General features: G+C 38.0%; 1 protein-coding gene across 7 annotated transcripts in view; it reads left to right on the plus strand.

Annotated features, from left to right (window-relative positions):
• LOC134225636 (monocarboxylate transporter 14) overlaps positions 1-21,423 on the plus strand; it is a 109,005-nt gene that overhangs the window by 13,714 nt on the left and 73,868 nt on the right. For 5 of the 7 annotated variants that reach the window (XM_062705876.1, XM_062705878.1, XM_062705875.1 and 2 more), the window contains one exon: positions 617-631. The exons of the other annotated variants lie outside the window; for them this stretch is intronic. In XM_062705876.1, the coding sequence (XP_062561860.1) occupies positions 617-631 (15 nt within the window). The remainder of the gene's footprint in view (positions 1-616; positions 632-21,423) is intronic. 7 annotated transcript variants of the gene reach the window in all.

Raw genomic sequence — 21,423 nt, forward strand, 5'->3', positions numbered from 1 at the left:
GCCGTTTGTATGAAGCATTAGTATTATATTATTGCTCAAAAACTATGAAGCGAAATTCCAACATGGCCGTTTGAATGAGAATTTCGAAATTTTCATTGTCATTTTACTCAGTGCCACCGTTTTTCAATTCTCAATTTAATTGAAAAGAATGACGTTTGGACAGAGCTATATTACTGTTCCCTATTGAACTATTTGATAGTAGAGCCCATTCGATTTTGGCAACATTAGGTTCTGGCAACATTCAATTTTGGCAACATTAGATTTTGGCAACAAAACCATTCAATTTTGGCAGTATAATATTCTTACAAACTTTATTGATTATCGTTTAATTTTGTTCAACTTCAAAACAACCGAAAATCTGTAAAATTATTTATCAAACAGTTCTGCGGTTGAGATTTCCTGAAAATCACGTAAATCGTATAATCCATGTAAAAACACTGCCTGAACCCTGAAGCTAAAAAAAAATCATAAGAATTATATACGTATATATGACCACATTCTTTTAAAAAACGACCTGTGAAGGGCTTGGTTTCGATTATCAAGGAAAAAAATATAATTTTGCTTTTTAAATCTACCTCACTAATTTATCCCGTTTGATTTCTTCACTATTTTCCAGATGACGAGCTATGGTGTAACTATCCTAATTATTTGGGTGATTTGGTTTGTAGTTTAATCTACACAAGGGAACTGCAAAATAATTCCGTACTGTTTCTGGAGTGAATTCACTTATACAAAGTAATCACCGTTTTGAACTTAGAACACAAATTGCACAATGCAAAAAAAATCACGCAAATTACTCGTTTGATGCTTTCACTTATCAATTTCAAAGTACACAATATTATCCTTTCCCTGCTATCATTTTCACAATTCACATTTGTTTCTACACTTTCTACTACCGCTATTTTCATATTATCTTGTATATCATGTACCTCTCTACCTTTACTACGAGTGAACTGTCGCCGGAAATATGTATACTTATGCATAGCTTGCGTACGCAACTTAAACTTAATTACTTTGGATTCTATTTTTCCTATCGTGTTGCTACATGCTTACTCTTTGTAATTTCAAGTCTACTAAAAAAAAAAGAAAAATAAATATAATAATGTTGAAACAGATTCCAAAGCAATTTAAATTTCACGTGTGGTAATTTTGTGCGCACAGTGGTACTTAATTCTGCTATTTATAATATAAGAGTAATGATAATAAAAACTAACCTGATATTAAAATATGCATAATGTTGGCCAACTGTGATTTATGTTATGATAATATTTTTCAACAATTGGGATCCGAAACATATTCTGGACTGGTCAACTGTTCCTAAAACCCAACCCAACCCAAAACGCTTCAAATTATCTTCAAAATGGAAAACAATTGACGGAAACGCATATTGTTTTGCAACGTAATTATTTCATTTATTTGAAAATGTAATTGCCCAAGATTAAAACTACAATAGTGTTTAAAAATTTGAAATTGAATCACTTTAGAAAATTCCACTGAATTTTTTGCACGACGCGAGTCAAGGAGTCTATGAAGCGTCCGCAGGTTTTCTCCGTGTTGATCTGCTGTAGCCTGATTTTTGCAATGGAAGGTTCCTCAACAGCTGCTGTAATTCATGGTTCATTCGTTTCCACCCCTTACCGTCTTCAAACGGCAACAGCGGTTAACAGCTTCTGTTTTTCGAATACTCTAGGTGCACGTTGGTTCTCCATCGAACCTTGTCCAGAATTCGTGTCTGTAGAGGACGGCTGGTCTGATGCGCGTTTTGTAGATGTCTAATTTGGTATGATGGCGAACTCTATTCGATCGAAGTATCTTGCGAAGTCCAAAGAAAGTATTATACCGTGCCACGATGCGTCTCCGATGCCACTGCTACAAACTCATGAGGAAGGGTTAACATTGTCTTCTTTTGAACCTCTTCCAGCCATGTAAGTTCATGCTAGTTCGATCCGCATAGCTTCCCTTCTCAGTCTTATATGAGAGTTCCTTTATCTTCTCAATGTTACCATGCTATCAATATCATTAGGGAAGTTAGTACACGTATTGAGACAATTCTTCTCTCAGAGGGGTTCTGGCCGAAAGGAGTTTCAATATCAGCTTTTTTAGACCGTCGGACAGACAGCCGCAAACCAACCGGTGTCCGTCCTCCGACACAACTGATGAAAAAACAGCCTCCTGGGTACCGACTATCCACCCACAATCTAAACTTCCCATGCATCCACACGTACGCCAATAAACCTGCCCTCGTTCCGAATGCCGGAGATTTATCACAAAATAACTCCAACTCCACGACCTTTTTCACAACGGGTTGTACCACAACCAACTGCTCCATAACGCCAGTTCAGAACATCGTTGGTTTAAATGGTATAACTTGTTATTACAGTCGCCTCTCCACATCTCGATAATGAAGGGACCATCGAGATAGGGAGAGATCGAGGAATGGAAGGAAAATTGAAGTGGGTACTAGGTAGATCCAAAAAAGCTCGTTGCTATGAAAAACGACAACAAAACAAATGTCATATCATGTTGTTGGTATGTTTGTTATTATCCACAGATGGTCTAGTAGCCTAAAAATTTGAACATATCGACATAAGGAGAGTGAATCCAGAGCAAAATATGATCAGAGCACATCAAGATAGGGAGGTTATCGATATGTAGAGTGCCCAAATGTATGTAGTTTGAAGGGGCCGAGGAGACCATCGACATAGGGAGAGATATCGAGATACAGAACATCGAGATGTAGAGAGTCGACTGTATCAGAATTTCGGTGGCATGAATACTATTATTTTCGACTACAAGCTTGCGTATTCGGATGCCGCTTTTGACATCTATGCGTTTACAGAAACTTGGCTGAGTGGTATTACGCTTTCTCAACAAATATTCAGCAATGAATATAATGTTTTTCGAATGGATCGTTCAGAGGGAACGAGCAACAAAAAATCTGGAGGTGGTGTCCTGCTTGCTGTCCGTTCCAATATCAGATGTAAAGTACTTCAGCCACCACATTGTTCTTCAATCGAACAGCTTTGAGTTGAGCTAACCATTGGTGACCACCCTTTGTTCATTTGTCTTATCTATATTCCTCCTGACCGTTGTGATGCAACTCTATAATTGACTAACATTCCGAAACACTGTCTTGGATCAGCTCCCGCATGTCTTTAACTGACAACATGTTGATCTTGGGCGACTTCAATATTCGTTCAGTTTCTAGGCAACATAGTTCATCTGGCTATCTGTATCCTAATCTGAATCACATTTCACTCAACGTGGTTCAAAAACAACTAATAGATGACTATAACACCGCCGGTACAAATAAATACATACAGTATATAACTCAAGTAATCGATTGCTGGATCTCTGCTATGTTAGCCAGGATCTCTGTCAGGATGTCTCTATTACCGAAGCTACTGCTCCACTCGTTAAACACTTTCGGCACCATCCACCATTACAAATACACATTAGGAAGAACGCTCCGATTAAATTCATCCCAGTCGGTAAGCACACTCGCTATAAATTATGGAAAACGGACTTCTCGAAAATGAATGATCATCTAGAATCTATCGACTGGAACACGTTGTTTCTGAACTTGGACACTGATTCAGCGGTTGAAGTCTTCACTTCCGTTGTAACAAATGCCATAGATCTATGTACTGCAAAATCAGTTAGTAAGTCACCTAAACATCCTCCCTGGACAAACAAAGCTCTTAAAAAACTAAAGTCCCTTAAAAGGTCCGCTCTCAGAAGGCATACCAAGTATCATAACCATTTAACGAAATCGCATTATCACATCTGCAACAAACGCCTGAATAAGAAGCTCTACTATGCTTATTTACACCGGATCCTGTGTAGCCTGGAGAAGAATCCTAAGAAGTTCTGGTCCTACATTGATGAACAAAGGAAAGAAACAGGTATTTCGTCTACAATGCATTTGCACGAGAAACAAGCTTCTACATTGCCAGTATAATACATCAAAGTTTTCAGATTATGACCTTTCCCGTTACGCTGGGATATGGATACTCTGAAGTAGTGCGTAACGGTGTACATCCGGTCATACCGCCAGGCTCGGTACAACACTGAAGCTGACAATATGACGTCCCCAACCCCGAATCCCAAGGTGTCAGGCGACCCGTGCCGAGGGGATGAATGGCCTGGGGGATGAAACAATTAGCCAGGCAGTTAACGGAGCCTGTAATGCTGGGTAGACACTTTTTCGTGGTGCATTAGGGAGTAAGATTTACCACACTGTGCTCTAGTTCTTACTATTCTTGTTAATACCTATGAGTGATGGTCGGACGAGTATGGAACGACTATAATTTGCTTTTACATGACCCATCCTCACTTTTCCTCTCTTTGAATGGAGTCAATGGAGTAAATTAGAAAAACGTAACTCACTCTTAGGCTGGTTTCAAAGCCGATGAATCTTCAAGCTACGAATTTGGTGGATCTGCTAAACCCTCTGACTGATTAAAACTCTGTGTAAAGGCGAGATTCAGAAATGCCAAAACGCAATGAAATCAGATCTCTGAACAAAAACGAATTCGGAACTCATAAGAAGAAGCAAAAATATGTTGGAACTTCATTACCGATTCATGGCCAAAATCAGTATTATCCCACTTATTGTTGAGCCGAAACTGATTGAGGGGCGCGCCTTTGAGAGTTGGTATAAGCCATTTCTCAAAGATTATAAATAGCGGTACCTTAATCTAAAGAGGCCTTACATTAAGCTTGAGAAAATATCTAAAAAAACGACTACTTCATTCATTTATTTAGTCTACATCTAAACGGATAACACTGAATCAACAATTTGACGCCACAATACACGGTTCGAGGCCGCATCTCTCCATCCTCGAATACGCCCCACGCTCGCCATGTCATTTTGCATCTGGTCCGCTCATCTCGCTCGCTGCGCTCCACGCCGTCTCGTACCTGCCGGATCGGAAGCGAACACCATCTTTGCAGGGTTGCTGTCCGGCATTCTTGCAACATGTCCTGCTCATCGTGTCCTTCCGGCTTTAGCTACCTTCTGGATACTGGGTTCGCCGTAGAGCTGGGCGAGCTCGAGGTTCATTCTTCGCCGCTACACACCGTCTTCTTGCACACCGCCAAAGATGGTCCTAAGCACCCGTCTCTCGAATACTCCGAGTGCCCAGTACAAGGTGGAGGCGATATAGGCTTCTTTATCTTCTTCTTCTTAGTGGCATTACATCCCCACACTGGGACAGAGCTGCCTCGCAGCTTAGTGTTCATTAAGCACTTCCACAGTTATTAACTGCGAGGTTTCTAAGCCGGGTTACCACTTTTGCATTCGTATATCATGAGGCTAACACGATGATACTTGTATGTCCAGGGAAGTCGAGACAATTTCCAATCCGAAAATTGCCTAGACCGACACCAGGAATCGAACCCAGCCACCCTCAGCATGGTCTTGCTTTGTAGCCGCGCGTCTTACCGCACGGCTAAGGAGGGCTAAGGCGATATAGGCGCATTCCTCCATTTGACTGCATGCAAAGTGTACGTATATGGCCTCCACTTTGTACACTTATCCGCTACGATGTACGATCTTGTGTTTGCTGGGTGCTTGCAAGTCCTCCTCGAGCATTGTCCATGTTTCATGTCCGTAGAGGACAATCGGTTTTATTAGCGTCTTGTACATGACAAATTTGGTGCGGTGGCGAATCTTTTTTGGCCGCAGTTTCTTCTGGAGCCCATAGTAGGCCCGACTTCCACAGATGATGCGCCTTCGTATTTCACGACTAACATTGTTATCAGCCGTTAGCAAGGATCCGAGGTAGACGAATTCCTCGACCACCTCGAAGGTATCCCTGTCTATCGTAACACTGCTTCCCAGGCGGGCCCTGCCGACAATGTCCATGTCATCCGCGAAACAAATAAATTGACTGGATCTGTTGATAATCGTACCCTGGCTGTTACACCCGGCTCCCGACTACTTCTTATTCTTCTTATTGGCATTACATCCCCACACTGGGACAGAGCCGCCTCGCAGCTTAGTGTTCATTGAGCACTTCCACAGTTATTAACTGCGAGGTTTCTAAGCCAAGTTATCATTTTTGCATTCGTATATCATGAGGCTAACACGATGATACTTTTATGCCCAGGGAAGTCCAGACAATTTTCAACCCGAAAATTGCCTAGACCGGCACCGGGAATCGAACCCAGCCACCCTCAGCATGGTCTTGCTTTGTAGCTGCGCGTCTTACCGCACGGCTAAGGAGGGCCCCGATTACTTCATTTCTTCTCAATAGAAATGGAGCAGAAAGACATGCACTAAACAAATGACACGGGTATACTACAAGAGTTCAATGAAATGGACGCAGTGGTTTACCCCGAACAAAGAAAAAAATAGTAGCTTGATGGACCATGTGAAAATTGTACCACTCATGTTAATCCTGTCCTTTATATTACCCCTTCTAAAATGTTGTTAAATGTTGCGGCAGGTACAAGAACTAAGAAGGCGTGGAGCACAGCGAACTGTCAAATGTAGTCTTCAAGTCGATGAATAGATGATGCGCGGTCATGTTGTTTTCGGGACATTTAGGCAAAGGACATTAGGCATAATGGACGTTAGGCATAAGTACGATAGGCATAATGTACGTTAGTCATAATGCACGTTTGACATAATTCTGCCTTCTTTATGTCATGGGCTATTCTTTGGGTCATTTTATGCCAAACGTCCATTATGCCTATCGTACATTATGCCTAACGTCCGTTATGCCTAACGTCCGTTATGCCTAACGTCTATTATGCCTAACGTACTTATGTCTATCGTCCTTATGCCTAACGGGGTATACCCCATTTATGGACCGTTTCTGTATCTAGCATGGTGTACGACGGTACTACCCCACGAACTCTTTTGCAATTGGTGTTAATCAATGGCAAAACAGGGGAGGGGGGTTGAAGTACCTTTTACCAACTGAGCAAAGCTTGTTGACGAGAAATATCGACATTCAGGTGCTCTTCGTAGTGCGGCTACCACCTCTGGGTCACCTCATGCGAAGAGTTCATAGATCCTCTGTGGCAGATAGTCCATCACCCTCCTATTGCAATACTCATCTTTTCGAAGGAACAGCATGCCAATTTGTAATCGGAAGTTTCGAATTCGTGTCTTTTGAACAAATAGAGAACCGGAAAACAGGAATAATGTGAAAAATCATCCAATCAATCAATCAACTATTGATCCAGCCTATTACATCCAGCCCTCCTAATTAGTATTTTATTTGTGCGTCTGTAATGATGGCCCTCTGCTGTTTGCATGTCAAAACAGAAAAATAAAGCATGTACAATAAAGTTCATAAAGTTGTCGATTTATAGTCCAATCTAAGTATTATTTAGAGAAATATTATACTTTCAGATATCTAAAAATCTTCAGAAATAAATTTTATCTTAAATGCTGACTCATATTGAGAAACAAGAATGGCTGTTTTTTGTTTATTTATTCTGTGACGTTGCTGAATCAACAGCAGTCGTTACATTGTTGACCGTATACATGATCGATTTTTCTGCACAGATGCAAACGCTTATTAGCAGATGATAATACCTCGGTGAAGACATAGAGTGCTTTGAAATGCGCGGCACGAGAGGCATCCGCAGGACTGTCAGGTTGGCCTCAATGGTCAAATGGCAGCGTGCGTGGGACAGTTCCACTAAGGGTAGATGGACACATAGGTTGATACCGGAGATAGGTACGTGGGTCAAGAGGCGCCATGGGGAAATCACTTTCCACCTGACCCAGGTCCTTACAGGCCATGGTTGCTTCAGACAGTACCTACACCGGTTCGGACACTCGGCCTCGCCCGAGTGTCCGGTGTGCGTTGGTTTAGAGGAAACGGCGGAACACGTGTTGTTCGTGTGCCCGCGTTTTCGCACAATGCGTGACCACATGCTTGCCACATGTGGTCTGGACACTACCCCGGACAACCTAGTTCGGAGGTTGTGTAAAGATGAAGTTGGCTGGAACGCCGTTTTATCAGCTATCGTCCAAATCGTCTCGGAGCTACACAGAAGGTGGCGCGTGGACTCGAGGGATGGCTAGTTCAGGCGCAAATAAGAGGTGGTCCAAGGGTTCGGAGTCGGCTTCATGGGTCATACCGGTGCCCTGTGGTCGAACTCGATCCTTTTATCGAACAAGTGGCCGCGTGAAAAACAACATGGTATCGTCGCTTTCGCGGCGTCGGTCAACCGGGCGGGTTCCGAGCCCGAGGACGGAAAGGGGTCCTCGTCAAGGCTGGGGCAGGCGTAGGCACCGCGTCGGCAAGTCCCTCTGTGTGCTGGCGAATAGGCCCTATTGCAGAGAGGTCAATTTGGGGTGCACGCGGCATCATCATTCTTGATACCAGTCGTGCAGAGGGAAGCAGGCGCGAAGTCGACCGTGCCCACCTTCCGAGGACATAGGGCGTGGTAAGGCCACCTGGAAAGCCGACAATGCGCTGGCACGATACCATGGTGTTCTTCTAAAAAGCGAGTCACGATGTTCGATGCTGCAAGGACACGCAGCTAACCTCGAGGGTGCGTTATGCACTGGCCCCTCTTTGAAGCATTACTTTCTGGTTGTACCGAAGGGACGATGGGCTTGGCGGCAATGGAAACGGTTTAGCTGGTCGGGGATGCAGTCCTGCCTCCCTCATTGGAGGTGGCCCCTAACCCAGCACTTCCTGGTCAACCCAGGATGTCTGTTGAGCAGATTCCCCCTCCATTGCTTAGGAAGAAAAAAAAAAAAAAAAGATGATAATACCTATCTACATAAATATCGTTATTTTTTGGATAGTTGATTATTTGAGGAAATTCCGATTAGGTATTTAGTTATCAAATGGAGAGTTCGTCGCTTGTGAATTTTCCTTGGCGTTGAGTCATTTGCATGTTTTATGTTCAAGGAAGTTAAAATATTAAGTCATTTCAACAATTTGATATGTTTATGTCGTCATGAGCGTTTTTCTGGAGAAAATTGAAATTAGAAATGTGCATCATCATATAAACATATGAACATATGGAGACGCATGGTGCATTTACTTCCTGTGACTAAATTTGTTGTGCAAATTCCATAACATTTGTTAATAAAATAACTGTACAAGTATGCTAGCGTTTCTGATTAACATGTCAAATGCAACGATCAGGAAATCAAAAGAACATACAGCTGGTTCTCGGGTGCCTTTTGAACTATTCTCACAATTCATTCTTGTTTTACTCATCTCATTGGGTTTCATCCAGTTTACTAGTTCGTTATATTTTGATGGATCTTCATTATTATTTTTTTTGCTAAATCAGCAGGAGTAAAGATGCCGTCACGCAGAATAGATTTACATAAAATTCTTCAATGTTAGCAACATTTACAGCTCCAAAAAAATGTTATAACTTCATTATAGTCCCTAAGGCTCAAGCGTATAATTTACTATTTAAATTAGTCCAAAGCAGATTTTCTAGAATCTCCCAATGGGTCTACGCTTGGCACTAAACCGAAAGCAACCTGACATGTTCAGTCCATGCAAATTCTTAGAGTCCTTACGCATGAATGACATTCCAAAATTTCGATGCAGATGTTTTTAGCTATCTCTCTATTCAGAATAAGACCGGAGTAGCCTCTGCAGTACATTTGCGTAGGGTCCGCAAATCGTCTTCCAGCTGATCGATTTACCTTGCTTGCTGCAAACCCCGTCTTCTTGTGCCCGTTGGATCGCTTTCGAAAACCATCTCCAACGGGTTATTGTCCGGCATTCTAACTACATACCCAACCCACTGAAGTCGTCCGATTTTCGCGGTATGATCGATGGTTGGCTCTCCCATCAGCTGATGCAATTCGTGGTTCATTCGCCTCCTTTATGGACGGATCATCTGCACCATAGATGGTATGCAGCACTTTTCTTTTGAAAATTCCAAGTTTACTCTGGTCACCCACGAGCATTGTTCAGGTCTCGTAATCGTAGAGGATTCCATTCGATCGTCTTGTAGAGTCCAAAGTATGTGCAATTTCCTGCAACGATCAGTCTTCGAATATCGTTGTTGGTACCGTTCCCGTCCGTTACCAGTGAGCTCAAATACACGAATTCTTCAACCACCTCGATTTCGTCAATCACCGATATAAACTCGTCGTGGGTAGCTCAAATTGTCCTCTCTTGAGCTTCTTCCTATCATGTACTTCGTCTTTGACGTGTTGATTACTAGTCCGATCGGCTTAGTTACCCTCTTCGGTCTGATGTACACTTCCTCCATCTTCTAAAATCTACGTGCCATAATACCAATATCGCCGGCGAAACGAAATTCCTAAACGGACATTGTGAAAATCGTACCACTCGTATCAATCGATCCCTGTTCTTCGTATTACCCCTTCTAAAGCGGTGCTAAATAATAAACGTGTAAGACCTTCACCTTCGTCGTCTTGACTTTGCGAATCAGTTTTTTTTATAATCCGTTTATTTATAAGGCTCAGTCGTATTTTACACTTTGCGGAGCAGCAAACAATTTCTAGTATTTCATGATAGGCATAGTGCATCAGTAACATGTAAAAATACCTTCCGTGATGAATTAATCACCCATTCAGTGCAACTCGGTTAATCCCCTCTCGGAGTCATAAAATAACCATAATTATGTTATTGATGTAGGCGATCAAATTTACCAAAGTATACATGATGCGCTTATGCTTATGGAAATGGAACGGGTGTATACCTATAATGAGGACATTTCAATAGCCTTAGTTGACCTGATAGATACCGTTTTGGAAAAACTTGAACATCACGTGTTCTTATAAAATTAATCACTGGCGTGTCGTTCAGATGACTTAGCTTAATTGCGTGTGGAATTTTCTAACAATGTAGTATTGGATTCAATTATTTATAATTATTTTGTAATCTATCAGAATCAATCGTCCCAAGGTTTCGGATGTATGTAATCATCAGGGTAAAGTGAAACTTGACCTCCGATATTTTTCTTATAAAGACAACATCATGATGAACAATTTTATGATTTTATCTTAAGAAAGTAGGAAAGAAGAGTTAGCTCTCTTATATTATTTTACAGTGCTGCACGTTTGAACCGACTTGTAGAATTGGCCTGGCGTTGTTTCAAAATCGGGCAAATGTCAGACCAAACTTGAAAAACAGAACTTTTTTGATTTTTTGTTTTAAATTTTAAAAATAGCTGCAGGTCTGAAAAATATGGCTTTTTGAGAAAGTTGACCTTAAATAAATCGATTGAACGAAAAAAAATGACGGGAGCTGCCAATTATAAAATCGCGATAAAACTCAATATTGTGATATGTTTTAAAACCCACTTCATCAATAATATCGTTGTCGTTATAAAAAAAACCGGGAGCATTTTTTTTGTTGATAATCAATCGTGGTTGATTTATTTTTCGTTTGTCCGGACTATTCAATAAAACAATTTTTCACATGCAGATTATTGTATCAAGGACCGAAACCCGCAATGGTATTTATCATATTGGAGCTAAAATACGCTTATGACGCGAATGGGTTGCCAATCGTTACAATAAATATGGTTCATCTAAAAATGAGCACAAACCGATAAGTTAACAATCATTTTGCAGTTGCTATTTGCCATAGCTGTTGATATTGTGCTGCTACAGCAAGCCGTCTCAGCTAAGTTTCCGAGCCTTTCGACAAAAGTGGGCGGTGAGGTGACATTCGATTTCATCCGCACTCTGTCTCAGTTTAACTTGTTTTGACCAATCCCAAAGGCTCGGCTCACTGTATCCACATTTGAGCTAAATAGTCGATATTTGATATATTTTCAAGCTTAATTAGAGTGCTACGACGCGTTCGAATGCTGTACCTAAGTGATTTTGTTTGAATTGAAATTCATACGTCTGTACCACGTCAATGTTTGTCAACGAGCGGAAAGACTTGGTTCGCGACGAGCACTCGTTTCAGTCTTTGAGGGACTACATTTGTTTATACCCCTTTTTAGTAAAGGTTTGATAATTCACTGTACGACCAACGTTGAGTATTCATAGTGCTTTGTGTTCAAAAATCGTGCAGTCAGTTGAAGTAAATATCAATGGTTTTATCATATAATCAATTTATCTTTATGACATTATTATTTGGCTTTTAAATGGGAAGCCTAAAGACAAACATTTAGTTTTGCCATTCTCGTACACTAAGTGTACTTCAAGGAATATTATCACTCGGTAACAGACAAAATTTGCTAAGAAAATTATTTTGAGTCGAGTCAAGTACGAGACACTGAAGACGACCTTGCTGTTGAGGTCGAAATACGTATCTGTCAAGGTACAATAAAGTGGTGGAAATAAATGGGATGGTACAACCCGTCTTATGACAAGAGACAAAATTTATTCTTTTCAGTTCGTTGGCTATGTATTCAGCTATGTATGTAGACGAGAAACAAGAATGAATAAATTTTGGTTGTTACGCCCTTTCCAAATGTGAATATGCGTAGGAATTAAGGGGTGCGTCCTTGTTGTATTCAATTGACCTGTCCCGTCAAAAATTTTTATTCGCTCAGTCGATTCTTTATTTTATTTAAGGTCTACTTTCCCAAAGAATCCATATTTTTTGACGGTTGTGGGCTCTTTGGGAAAGTTAACCTTAAATAAGCCAAAGAATCCACTGAGACAATAAAACGAAATACATTTTTTTTACGGGAAAGGTCAATTAATTTTCGAAATAAGTTCGGGGATTACTTCAGGATTACTTCGTCAAACGGGGCCATCCAGAAACCACTTGGTCATATTTTTGGAGATTTTCAACCCCCCTCCCCCATGTGGTTTATCGTGGTCATTTGGAAGAACCACCCTCCCCCCATGTGGTTTATCGTGGTCATTTGGCAGAACCACCCTCCCCCCTATGACCACGTGGTTTTTTCAAGTACAAAAATTTAAAAAAATAACCTTATTTAACTAAAACATAAGGTTAATCCGATTAGTTTTGAAGATGGGCAATTTCAATTGATTCAAAATTAAACTAAACCCAGCATGGAAATTATAAATTTTCATGAATTCGAAAATTTTGATGATGTTATCATGTTGTAATGTGTATCAGGTATTAGGATATCTAGAACTCGCACACCTTCAATGAATAAGGAAGATACATAAAAAAATGTGGACTCGCGAATATCTTATAAAAATTTCGAGAAAAATTTATAATGGTTTAGAAATTTTCCAAAATATCCCTAAATATTTTTTTTTTTAGTGATTTTTTTTATAATAACTATAAAGTTCATCACTGAATATCCCTATAGATTCCTTAGAGTATTTGGGACCTTCCATAGCTCTGGAGGTACTGGAAATTCTTAAGATATTGACCTAACCTAACTTTTACAAAGAAAAGTTTATCAGAGAATCACAAATAAAACCTTCTACTGTTGTTTCTTTTGAGTAGCATTCCTGTAGAAATTCCAGTATTGTTTTCAGAATCATCGTTATTAGAAATAAATAATTACAAAATTTTCCACAAAATAATTTTTTTTAATTGTTTATTGCTAATATTGATTTGTTCATGAAAATTTTGTATTTTTTCGGACATTTTGATTTCTTTATGGAAAATTCTTACTTCATAATTGCAACTTCTGCTTTTGCAAGTGCTAATTTATTATTGTTGTGTGTATTACTGTTCTTTATTGGGAATTTCTATTTTTTTCTCTATTAAAGAGATTTTCAATCCAGAGCTGGCTCATCTCTCAAAATTTCTAATTCTTCATTGAAATTTTATTTTGATATCGACTCGTGAAAGCCAATGATGCCATACTAAAAATATTTTCTCGGTCACTTTGATGGTTCTTTGGAATAATTTTCCAAGGAACTTCTATTGCACATCTCGAATATGCTTCAATCAATGGTCCTTTCATAAGCGACTCATAAAGGAATGAATGATAATGGAAGTTAGGATCATATGCTTATTTCATCGGATTGGGTATATACCGGTGATGAGGACATTGCAAATGTCTTGATTAATCTGGTAGATATCGTGGGCTGAACTTGAGAGCATTTTGGAGTACCTCGAGCATCTCGTATTCCTGAATATTAATCACTGGCTTAACGTTCAGGATGACCCATCTTATCTGAGTGTTCAGAACGATTCAAACTTCATTTGCATGCTTTTAGAATCGAAATCTTCCCAAGTATATCTGAGTTTTCAGGGTCAGTCAAATTTGAGCTCCCATATTTTTTTGTAAAGCCAATATCTAGATTAACAATTTTACTGAAGAAAATGGTGGCCAAGCTCTCTTTTGTGATTTTATAGACAATCTAAAACGCTGGGCATATATGACCCATCATTACTGAAAGGGTTAAGATTTGTTTTGGAGTTCAATTTAAATCGTTATTATAACACTATACTTTAACCTAGATTGTTTTAGGAATTGGGGTGTTTTTTTTGTGGAACACTGCCACTTTTTTTCATATCGCAGGAATCACCTTAGTTCTAAGACCCTTTTATGAATTTAAAAAGCATTTTATTTAGAATTTCATGTTGATTTTTTAAATGCAAGCTTCTCTATGTCATAACCTTTTTCATGCACACTACTAGAATTTTGTGCATTTAGAACATTTAGGTGCATTATTATTCTTTTCGATCAATTATCCTAATTATTCAATATCATAAAAACTAGGCTTCTTGCCTAAATTTATTGCTTGTATTAATTTTAAATTCCAAGATCTTCTTAATTTTCAAGAATAATTATTCTGGAGTTGCAAGGGAAACCCTTCGGAATATTGATAAGAAGTTCTTCGGAGTTTTTTTCCGAAATTCTGTGGAAGAGTTCCGAAAAATGTTCGGTAGAAATTTTGAAGAACTAGAAGAATCCGTAGAAGGATCCGAAATGCATATTTACGATAAAAATTCCAATAAACATAAAATTGCGAAGAATTTCCAGTATAATTTAGAAAAAAAATCCAGCTTACGTTTTTAAAGAATCTCTAAAGATATTTTTCAAAATCCTGGGCAACTTTAATGAAACTTCAAAGAAAATTCTTCTAAATTTCCAATGGAGTTTTGTTTTACAAAAGAAATTCTTAGAAATTTTCAACAGTTTTTTTTAATCTCCAAAAGAAATTATTCGGAATATGCCAAAATATTTCCGATAAAAATTCCTAAGATTTTCCAGTAGAAAATCGAATGAAGTTCATCTGAAATACCAAAAATGAATTTCTCAAGGAAATTCCGATGTTTTTACAATTGGAAATAATAAAAAAAAAATTACTTTTGTAGTACTTGTAAAGGTTGTACTTTTGAAGCTTTCCAGTAGGAATTCCTTAAAAAATTAAATAAAAATTATAAAGATTTTCTGATGTGAAAATTCCTGTGCATTTTTGCATGGTAAAGATTCAAAGCAATGTTTAGCTGAACCTACAAAGAAATCCAAATGACATCCCGAAGAAGAATGAATTCCCGATTAAATTTTGGAAGAATTTATGGTGCAAATTCAAGAAACATGAACCTTGAGAATTCTAAAGATTTATTCTTTGAAAATCCAAAGAAGTTTTTGAAGATAATTCATGATAATGGAAATTCTAAATAATGCCTCGAATAAAAAAATACTTGGAAATTTTAAAAAAATGTGATAGAATTCACAAAGAGCGTAAAAAAGTAGGGAGAAAGACGGATTTGGCAGGTTTTGTTCTATTATTGTCAGGGGGGTTTTTGTCGACCGAATTTTATGAAATTTGGCCACAATATTCTTTGATATGCAAAGAATGTTTATGCCAAATTTGAGCATAATCAGTCCAAAAAAAAACCCTGACAATAATAGAACAAAACCTGCCAAAGCCGTCATTCCCCTATTTCGAAAAATTTTCATTTCAAAATTCCAAAATTGAAGAAAAAATCAACGGAAATATCAAAGTGTTTCATGTGGCATTGGCTCCATATTCCAACTGGAAGTTGGTCTGCTTATACTTAGTATGTTCTATTAGCATTTCCACAGCTATAAATTGAAAGCTTTTATATGCCAGCCATTGCACGATTATATATCTTGTGTAGCAAGTACGATGGATACACTATACCTAAGGTGTCGAGAATGTTTCCCACCCGAAAACATCCTAGACAGGAACGAGAATCGAACTCGTCATCTCCAGATTGGAAATCCTACGCCTTTGCTCGCAAGGCTAACTGGAGACTGAACATTTTGAAGCGCACTCCTTAAAATGTTCGGAAAACTTCTTTTGGAAATGAAGAAGAATTTGTGGTGAAGATTCGGAAGAACTTGTCGAAGAAATTCATTAGAATGTTTTTCCACCAAAAATTATATATATTTCCCACGGGACTGTTTTGAATTTTCAGACAGAATTCACATGGAATTTTTTTCGGAGTTTCAAGGAAATTTTTTTGAAATTTACACTGGAGATGTTTTTTTGCATTAACAATTTGTAGCAAAATTTCCAAGCAAAATTTTTCAGAGAGAATTGTTCAAAAAAAAAAATTCTGAATGCCAGCACTTTATCAGGATTGTATGAAGTAATGTCAAAGTTTTTACAGGAAATTTCTTTACAAGAAATTCTTTTGAATTTTTCTTCTTAAGATTTTTTCTTGGATTATTGTAAAACAATAAACATTTTTCAAAATTGTAGCTGCAGTCAGCTGATGCAAAAGTGTCGGCGGCGTGATGCCAAAAACCATCTGCGGCGGAGTTTTTAAAAAATATTTTTCCATTTTTCCTTTCCAATTTTTTTTGTAAAAATTGAGACTGAATCGCAATCTGTTTTTTCGTTTATTTTTTTATGGATATACAAACTTAGTTTTTATTTCTGCAGCTCGGCAAAAATCTGCACAGTAGACTGATTCAAATTTTGACTTTTTCGCTCCCCTATGCTTAAACGATGACATTTGATGTTTTATTAACCCTCCTAAATTTTAAGCTAATTTGGATGTAACTAGACTGAGCACGCGCAGTTTGAAGTTTGTATGGAAATTACTATAGGAATTGCCACATAAGTGAAAAACTGTTCCGTGTTGCGACCCATTAACTATTCAAATGTAATCGACACGATGCTTTCATAGAATACTTCCTAAGCGAGAGGCCAGTTGTTGTTGCGAAGCGATTTGACTTTTGTAAGCAAAGTTATTAATGAAACAAAAATGCTCATTATTGATATTGATGTTATTCTTTTACGTGTTAAATTGAATTTACCACGATTCGGTGTTTCCCTAATAAATTATCTTGCAAGCATAAAATCGTTTTGCAACAATAACGAACAGTTTCATTGCAAAATTTTCTATATTGGCAAGATATTTATATGTTTTTAGAGCCTAATGAGCAACGTAGCGGAACGGTTTTCCACAAAAGTGACTGTTTTCATAGTAATTTTCATACAAACTTGAAACTGCGCGTGCTCAGTCTAGTTACATCCAAATTAGCTAAAAATTTAGGAGGATTAATAAAACATCAAATGTCATCGTTTAAGCATAGGGGAGCGAAAAAGTCAAAATTTGAATCACTCTACTGCACAGCCGTGCACCAGCAAAATGAAAAACTGATATTCCGGCAAAAATGGCGTTTGTTAGCTGATTTTCGGCAAATTATTTGCTGATTTTCAGCAACTTTGACAGAAATCTCGGCAACAAAAATGTTTGCTGGGGCACAGCTGTGCGAATCTCGGTAAAAGTTCAACATTTTGCTGAGATCCCGGTAAAACAAATTAAGTGTGTAGGATCTTAGGCTAAGATGGTCAAATAACGCAGATATGCATCGGCGTTGCAACCGACGCTGCGTTATCGGTTTTTCTCGATGCACACCTACGTCTTTTTAACGCTGAGTTGACGCTACGTGGGCATCGGCCCTAAGATGCGCTTTGCGTTTAATGATTAAATCATTAAATTTTAATGATTTGTATTTTTTACACCGCTATTGTTATTCACCAAAAGTTTTTCGTGTAAAAAAAACCACGTGGTTCGAGAGCAACACCCCCCCCCCCCCCTGTGGCTTATCGTGGTCATTTTTCCAGCCCCCCCCCATATATGACCACGTCGTTTCTGGACGGCCCCAAACATACATCAAAAAAGACTGCTTTGAGAAACAGCATAGTCATTCGGTTGCTACTCCATTATTGCCGTCAAAATTAACTGCTCTGTGACAACATTCGAATTTGTAAATACTATACCCCATATATGCGTAAAAGGGCAGTGAATTGGTTGAGTGGATACGGATTTATCGTCTTGGTCGAGGCATGTCAGAAACGACTAAAATAAAAATTTAAAAAATAAACATAATTAAAAATTCTCCAAAAAAAATGATAAATTGCCAAGAGGCGTAAAGAAATCAGGGTATAAGCAATAAATAATTATAAAATTTCCATAAATAATGCAAAATTTCCATAAACAATAACGATTTTTTTTACAAAACAGAAATATATCAGCACTGTTAAAAGCAAAAAATGCAATTATAAAAGGAGAATTTTTCATAAATAAATCAAAATTAGCAATGAACTTTTCACAGAAAATCAAAAAAGAGCAATGAAAAAATATGAAAATTTCGTTGGAAAAATAAAAAAAGAAATAAAACTGAACATTTTTGCCATAGATGAGCTCTTCTATAAAAGCGTTTATCGTTAATGGAAAATTTAATCAATTTTGTTGCTTTTTTCTATTTTTTGGACCAAATTTTCTTTTTTTTATTGTTCTTTATTGATTTTTTTTGTGGAAAGTTTTTAATTTATTGTGCAAAAAAATAGTTTTGCGGTAAATTTTGTTTTAATTTTGATTTATTTATAAAAAAAATATATTTTTTCAATGGAACATTTTGATTTTCGATATTCTTATTTTGTGAAAAATCTTTAATGTTTATGGAAATTTTGCATTGGAATTTTTATATTTATTTATTAAAGATATGGAAATGCTAATATTTGGACGTACATGTTCATGATAGCATTAGAGGCGAAAGTATAGAATTGATAGTTCCGTTAGGATACGGCAGGCATGAAGAATGTTTTTTATAGAAGTCGATTTGAAAGCGAGCGGAGGGCAATATTTGTGATGGCACATATCACACGACCTTCCTTCTGCCAAGCTTGGCAGAAGGAAGGTCGTGTGATATGTGCCATCACAAATATTGCCCTCCGCTCGCTTTCAAATCGACTTCTATAAAAACATTCTTCATGCCTGCCGTATCCTAACGGAACTATCAATTCTATACTTTCGCCTCTAATGCTATCATGAACATGTACGTCCAAGTTTGGAAGATGATATTAGCATTTCCATATCTTTGTAAATCGTTTAACTTCACGTAGAAGTAACACACACGAAATCATTAATTTAATTTATTTATTGCTTATACCCTGATTTCTTCATTGACAATTTCTTAATTTTTTACGCCAAATTTCTAATTCTTTGTGTAAATTTTATGCCGTCAGAAATTGCTTCGATCAGTCCCTCTAACAACGTTTATATTTATTTCGCGTTACGCGTAACATTTGGTAGTAACAAATTTGGTTCCGTTTCATTCCACCACTCGAATTTCGCATTTGTGAAGGGGACTCTAACGAAAGGCGGAATCACAAAAGGCTGAATCTCGAAAGGCAGTCCTCCTGATACATGTAACAAAAGGAATATATCATAAGGCGGAAATATTAAAGGTGGAATTTCAAAAGGCAGAATTTTGTAATATTTTAGTTTTACACAGGCGTCTGCTTGAGGTAAGGAAGGACGTATTTTATTTTTCAAATGCTCGCATCTGCCCGATCTAAGTTGAATGAGGATATGGATCCTGCTTTAAAAGCACTCCCCTCCGTATGTTTGTCTACTTTATATCTATTGGAAGCTCATCTCACAACGGGAACACTAGCAGAACACAAGAAAACATGCATCTGGCTGATCAAAGGCCAAAGGATATCTTATTATAGAGAAAGGACATTTTGAACCACCACATCAAACGGCCGGCCGTTTGATCCTTTTTGGTTCAAAATGTTCGCCTAAGTTAAAACAGCCCAATGCAATTCTGCCTTTCGTGATTCTATCTTATGTGATTCCGCCTTTCGATTTTCTGCCTTTTGTATTGTTCCGCCTTTCGTTCATTCTGCCTTTTGTACTGCATCTTATGTGCTTCCCGTCTTCCGTAGGACACCCGATTGAAATTATCATTTGATAACTTCTCAGGTGTGAAAAATAAACACAAATTCACCATTGAAATGTAAACCTTACCAATACCAATTTAATGTCAACAATGAAGTTCAATCTGATGTTTGCATTGTGTTTTGGTGTAAAGAAAAACGTACAAGTAAAACAGAATATAATTCATATCGATTTATTCGTACATTTATTGTAAGATATCCTCAGTTTTAAGGCTAAGGGTTATCCGATACGATTTGTGATTAATTGAATCTGTTACATGAAAATTTGGACAAAAAATGGTTAATTTTCTAATGGCGCTTGGTGCGATTTGGCAGAGCCCCAATTATCAATTATCGAATGATTCTTACTCGCTGGCGAGTTTTTATCAATTGATAATTTGAAAATGTGATCGCTCGAGAGTGTTAATCATCCTCGATTATTTGACGATTTGATTTTTCCCATCCCTGAATTTCCACCACTCGAATTTCGCATTTATGAGGATAGATTCAAGTGATGAAATCAAATGGGATATGTGGATATGTAATACCAACTAGTATTATAATAGGTACGTAGACATTCCACTAAAATGTTCTATTCAGCATAAATAAACTTTTATCATATCAATTCTCTAACGAATTAAGAACTTTTAATGTTAAACGTCAACTTCAAAGTTTTCAAAGTATTAAATTATCTGATTATTTACTTTTTTTCTTCGTAACGATTCATATTCTCATTTCCTTGACCACGCCGATCGGTCATTCAGTAAGCCCATTATCCATTGTGTTTGACTGATGTGTAACAAATGACATGCATCTGGGAAAATGCATATCATCTGAACGGTTCTTGGGTGGCAGGCGAATGACTTTCAAGCTCAAGTGCATTACGGTAGAGCAACAGCATGCTGAAAACTGTTTGTGTTGGGTGTCGGATGCATTCGTATACAAACATGCTCACACTCGTTCGTGGGGGTTTCCACTACCTATACATAGCGCTGAATCGACAGCCGAAAGAAAATCATTTTCATCATCTCCTTTTATTTTTAACCATCACTCGACACACGGTCCTGCAGTTTTGATATAAATTTCGTTTTTCATTAGTAGACAACAGTCAGTGCAGAATGCTTCGCCATAGGGTATGGCCCTATACTAGTATATCGGTATTGTGGTGACTTTGCACAATTAGTATTACCTATACTGTGGGTGTATTCGCAAATAATTTCAGATTTAATACAGTCTCGATTTAAAATAGTACTAGTTCGCTTAATAGTTGACAGTATGAACAGCATCCATTCGAATCGGATAATATACAAGTAATAGTCATATCCCATTATGTATAGAGCTCCAAATCCCAATCCATGAACGGGAGACCAAGGAGTAATGCAATTTATTTCCCTGTTTTATTTTCA

Source organism: Armigeres subalbatus, chromosome 3 (genome assembly GCF_024139115.2).
Source record: "Armigeres subalbatus isolate Guangzhou_Male chromosome 3, GZ_Asu_2, whole genome shotgun sequence".
Taxonomy (NCBI): domain Eukaryota; kingdom Metazoa; phylum Arthropoda; class Insecta; order Diptera; family Culicidae; genus Armigeres; species Armigeres subalbatus.